Source organism: Erithacus rubecula (assembly GCF_903797595.1).
Source record: "Erithacus rubecula genome assembly, contig: scaffold_748_arrow_ctg1, whole genome shotgun sequence".
Classification (NCBI taxonomy): Eukaryota; Metazoa; Chordata; class Aves; order Passeriformes; family Muscicapidae; genus Erithacus; species Erithacus rubecula.
Window position 1 is genome coordinate 25,544 of NW_027635592.1, and position 5,724 is coordinate 31,267.

At 51.3% G+C, this 5,724-nt stretch overlaps 1 protein-coding gene across 1 annotated transcript; it reads right to left on the reverse strand.

The window, feature by feature from the left end:
- Positions 1-1,003: 1,003 nt before the first annotated feature.
- LOC306816622 (olfactory receptor 14J1-like) lies at positions 1,004-1,936 on the reverse strand (the record flags this gene model as incomplete). The annotated part of the gene is made up of 1 exon (XM_079333031.1): positions 1,004-1,936. One exon carries the CDS (start codon positions 1,934-1,936, stop codon positions 1,004-1,006), a length of 933 nt encoding a protein of 310 aa, XP_079189157.1.
- Between the last annotated feature and the right edge of the window lie 3,788 nt (positions 1,937-5,724).

Genomic DNA, 5,724 nt, shown 5'->3' on the forward strand with positions numbered 1-5,724 from the left:
CCAGAGGGATGGACACAGGGAGCTCTGAGCACAGGACCTCATCCCAGCCCTGCATCCAGGGGTTCCCAGGGGATGTTAGACTCTGGAAACTCCAGAAACATCTGAAGGTGTTTGTGCTCACTGGGTTTAAGTCCCTTCACCTGCACACAGGATGTTCAGGGCTGTGGAATGTCCTTGCACTGCAAACACAGACTCCTGACCCGGTCACTTGATGTACCTCCAGGCAGGGAAGAACAAACTCTGTGCCCTGGGGTGAGAGGCACTGCTGGAAGCAGCTCTGGCTTTGCAAGGGCACTGCTGGGACAGCCCCACCCTGAACACTGCCACACTTTGGCTGTCACTGCTCTTCTCCTCTCCAGGGCACTGTGTTGGGAACATCCTTGAGTGCAAACGGGGAAGGAGATTGAAGCTTTCAGGCCCTGCACTGGGAAGATGCCCTTGCATGAAGGAAATGCTGTTGCAGAGTCCAGCTCTATCCCAGCAGTGTCCATGGCCTGTCCCTGCCTGCAGCGCCTGCACAGTCACACAGCAGGACTGAGACTGAGCTAAAAGAGCCCTGAGGACTTAAACCAACACAGGGGCTCTGAAGGAGTGTATGGAAGTGAAGGAAGGGGAGGTTATGGAGAAGAAGCCCTGGGGGTGCCTGGCAGTGAGGAGCACTGGGGCTCCTTTTTCACCCCAGCTCTGCACAAAGGCACCAACCCTGCAGAGAAGCCAAGGAGGAAATATGTCAGGCAAACACAGCAACACCAAGTTCTTTATTTTGTGTAAGCACATATGTGGTGCAACTCCAGGATTATATAGTCTATGGTTCACACTAGGAATGCAAATACTGAATTAACAATGGTAAAGATAAATATTTTCTTGTTAAAAAATTCTAAAATATGTCATACCTGTGCCAGAAAAAAAAAAAAAACAACAAAAAACCTACAAACCAAGAACACAGGACATAGAGTGGGCATTAATGAGTAATATTATAAAAGTGATAAAGGAGAATGAGAGTTTATTTTTTCTGAGAAGCATTCATGATGATTTTCCTCAAGCCATCCTTGAGCTCCTGGTTCCTCAGGCTGTAGATGAGGGGGTTTAGGGCTGGAGGCACCACTGAGTACAGATATGACAGTACCAGATCTAGAGTTGGGGAGGAGATGGAGGGTGGCTTAAGGAAGGAAAATGTGCCAGTGCTGAGGAGCAGGGAGACCACAGCCAGGTGAGGGAAGCAGGTGGAAAAGGCTTTGTGACGTCCCTGCTCAGAAGGAATCCTCAGCACAGCCCTGAAGATCTGCACATAGGAGAAAACAATGAACACAAAACAGGCAAAAGCTAAACAAACACTAACTGCAAAAAGCCCAAGTTCCCTGAGATAGGATTTGGAGCAGGAGAGCTTGAGGATCTCTGGAATTTCACAGAAGAACCCCCCCAATGCATTGCCCTGGCACAGGGGCAGGGAAAATGTATTGGCTGTGTGCAGCAATGAATAGAGAAAGCCACTGGCCCAGGCAGCTGCTGCCATGTGGGCACAAGCTCTGCTGCCCAGGAGGGTCCCGTAGTGCAGGGGTTTGCAGATGGACACGTAGCGGTCGTAGCTCATGATGGTCAGGAGAAAATACTCTGTTGATATAAAGAAAAAAAAGAAGAATACTTGTGCAGCACATCCTGAGTAGGAGATGTTCCTAGTGTCCCAGAGGGAATTGTGCATGGCTTTGGGGACAGTGGTGCAGATGCAGCCCAGGTCAGTGAGGGCCAGGTTGAGCAGGAAGAAGAACATGGGGGTGTGCAGGTGGTGGCCGCAGGCTACGGCGCTGATGATGAGGCCGTTGGCCAGGAGGGCAGCCAGGGAGATGCCCAGGAAGAGGCAGAAGTGCAGGAGCTGCAGCTGCCGCATGTCTGCCATTGCCAGCAGGAGGAAGTGGCTGATGGAGCTGCTGTTGGACATCGCTCCACTCTGGGCATTGTGGACTGTTGAAAGAAAATCTTGATACACTGGGACAGATTTCCGTTAGTCAATCCTATGCTTTTTTTCTCAGTAATTTACTCAAAAATTCATCTCTTTCTTTGGAAAATATCACTTTCTATTTTTTAAATTTTTAAGCTGTGGGTTTTACTGTTAATGTATTGCCTCCTTTGTTGAAGGGACAGAAATCCTCTTTCAGCATTGCTCTCAGCCTGAACACTGGGGAGCCCAGAGGGAAAAAAGGACTCCCACTCCCAGAGCAGTCATACCTGCAGGATCCACACAGCTGGCACTTAATGATTACACCTCTCTCTATTTCAGGGTGACTGCACTTAAAATTTTCTGCAAAAATAAAGAGGACTCCGTAAAATGTCTGGTTTCAAAGTCAACTTCTCTGAACACCTCTCTTTCCCTAGGCACCTGAAGATGGAGGGTATCCAGGTTTGATCTGGCTGTCTGCTGCCTGGAATTGTGCCTACTGGGAGAAGTTTCCCTCTATCCAAGCCTTGTCCCTGCTAGGGCTGCCAGAGCCCAGACCAGCCCTTGAGGCTCAGCTCTGCCCTGCACACCCCTTCCAGCACAGGGCACTGCCCGGGGGCATCTCCCTGGCAGCAGGGCCTTAAGGGCAGCTCAGATAAACTGAGATGCTGCAAGCCAAGGTGCTGCTACTGCTGTCTGTAGGCAGAGGAGGGTGAGGAGGCACTTTGTGAGGGAGATCTGAGGCAGATCTGCTGATGCCCAGTGGGACAGTGCAGGAGACTCAGTGACACAGACACACCTGACAGCCCCTTTCCCTTGCCTTGAGGAGAAAGCCGAGAGCAGCCCTGGCCATGCAGCACCATCTCCACAGCAGGAGAAATCTGTCCTGATGGGGGTGGCTCCTTCCACCTCCAGCTTCTCCCCACAGTCCATGGGCAGCTGCCAGGCAGGCGGAGATCTCTCCCTGGCAGGTGGCACATGCCCTGGGCTGGCCAAGAGCCCTGAGAGCTGCAGGAGCTGCTCTGCAGGACAGCCCTGGACAGCCCTGGCTGCAGCCCCAGCTTCAGCCCCTGCAGCCATCCCTGGCAGCAGGAGCCATCCTGCCCTGTCCCTCTGACAGTACCCAGGGCAGCCCTGCTCTGCAGCACATCCTTCTCCTCTTCCTCCTGTGCCTCATAGAAACTGGGACAGTCCTCCTGACACATCCCTCAGGGCTGTGCTGGCTCCAGGAGATCCCTCCAGGAGCACAGGGGACATTGCCCTGCACCCACAGACTCACCATGTCCAGGGCTGTGAAGATGTTTCCCCAAGTAAAGTCTCAGCTCAATGTCTTCCCAGGGCTGATTGCCTTTAGCCTGTCTGTGCCTGACTCCTGTCCCCTCAGTGCCTGCAGGCAGTGCCCTCAGCCCTGCTGGGCTGGGAGAGAAGCAGCTTCTCAGCAGAAATGTCTTTTTGAAGCTTTTCCTGGTTGCCATTATCTCCCTCTGTGCCAGGAGACACAACACAACGACTTTGATGACCCTCTCAGGAGTTTGGTCTTTTTTAAATTAGATTCAGTCCCTGAGAGAATGTTTTTCAAAACATCTCTCAAGAACTCAAAATTAAATTGAAACTTGAAAGTTGCTTGAACTTTTAATGGGTCTCACTGAGAGACAGGACTGATAAAGTTCCCCAAGGTACCAGATAGAGCAGAACAATGGAGGCACTGGTAACAGGTAGGAACAAGAAAAGTAAAGGTGTCTCTGATGCTGAGCACAGCTGGATGTGTTTCAGGAATGCAAAGGGCCATGGCTGAGCCCCAGCCCCTGGCAAGGCAGATCCTGTCCCTCCCTCATTGCTCAGGGCTCTTCCCAGGGCACTGGGCTCTGGGGATGTGCAGTGCCCAGGGCAGGACCATGGGCTGGCCCCTGCCAGGCTGCTGAGCAGGGACAAGGAGGCAATGAGGCCCCAGCACAGCAAGGCTCACTTGTCCCCTGCTGGCCTCAGGCCCAGGGCCAGCAGCCATGGCCCAAGTGCTGCAGCAGTTGGCTCTGGCAGGGCCTTTCAGCTGCTGCCCATCCCTGTGCCCTCTGCAGCCCAGGCTGTGCTACGGTGTCCATGCCCTGCCCTCTGTCCCTGCAGGCTGTCATCATCCCCTGGCTGCCCCACCTCACTGGCCCCTTCCTTTGCTGACAGCTCTGCATCCTGCCTGCCTCTGCCTGGCCACACAAAGCCTTGGGCTGCTCCAGACTCCTTTTGGGGAACGTGTTGCACCACAGCCCTTCTTGAAGAGAGAAATTCCTTTTTCCTTGTATTCAGTGAGGACTGCCTCAGCTGTTCATGGCATCAATCTTTTCTTTCTCTCTCTGTTTTCCACTATGTCAAAATGATCCACTGTCTCTGAAATGGCCCTTCAATCCCTCCCAGGGTTCTCCTCTGCTGTCCTCAGTCCCCACTCCACTGAGCACAGAGCTCCTTTGTCCTTATATAGTGGTCATTTGCTTGAGGCCTCCAAACCCCACCTCCAGAGATCTCTTGGCCTTCTCCAAGGTGTTTTCAAATGAAGACATCCAGTTCATAGTCTAAGAAAATCACCAGAGGAACAAGACTAGCCAGACCTCTCTCTTCTGGCTACTTTTATTTGGGAACAACCCTTGAAGAGATACAATTTGGGCTCAGTGTTATAAGGCAGGAGAGAATCAGCTCTGAGGAAGCACCAAGGAGTCAAGTGTTCCATTATGGAACATCAAGAACAAAGGGGTCTTTTGACACTGTGGGAGCTCATGGAACCAAAATCTATTTGGACTGCTTGGAGCCATATGGAAGTTATGGTCTTTTGTGACACTGCAGATCCAAGGAGACCATTGTGGCACTGAGAAACCTCATGGAACCAAAAATCATTTGTGACAGAGAAAGTCCTCATGGAACCAATGGCCCATTGTCATACTGCACATCCAAAAAGGCCATGGTGTCTCTATGGAACCTCCTGCAATCATGGGTGCATTGTGACACTGCAGGGCCTCACAGAACCAAGGAGTCCATTGTGACACTGCAGGACCTCACAGAACCAAAAAGTCCATTGTGACACTGCAGGGCCTCACAGATCCAAGGAGTCCACTGTGACATTTCTGTACCTCATGCAAACAAGGTGACCATGTTATATTCCAGAAACGCATGGAACAAAGGGTCCATGGTGACGCTGCAGAACTATTGCTGAGAGTATGAAAGCTCACGGGCGGCCTTTGTGACACTGTAGATCCAAGGAGGCAATTGTGACACTGAGGAACCTCATGGAACCAAGGGTCTATTGTTGCACTGTAGGGACTCATATAGCCAAAGGTCCATTGTGACATTGCAGGGCCTTGTGGAACAATGGAGACAATTTTGACACAGAATCCCAGAGTGAATGAGGTTGGAAAAGACCTTTGAGACCATCCAGTCCAACCTGAGACCTAACATCCCCTCATCAATGAATCCATGGTTTTGAATGTCATGTCCAGTCTTTTTTAAAATGTTACTGGGGGTGGTGACTTCACAACCCACCTGGGCAGAATTTTCCAGTACCCAATCACTGTTTCAGTGAAGAATTTTTTCCCTGATGTCAAACCTAAACTCATCTTCAGACTGTGTCCTCTCATTGTGTCAGTGGTTTCCTGGGAGAAGAGACTAATCCCCACCTGACCATAACCTCTTTTCAGGTTGTTGTAGAGAATCTCGCTGGAGACCATTGTAGCCATTACGGCCATTGTAACGAGGCAGGGCTTCATGGAATCAAGAGGACCACAGTGACAGTGTGGGGCTCCATGGGACAA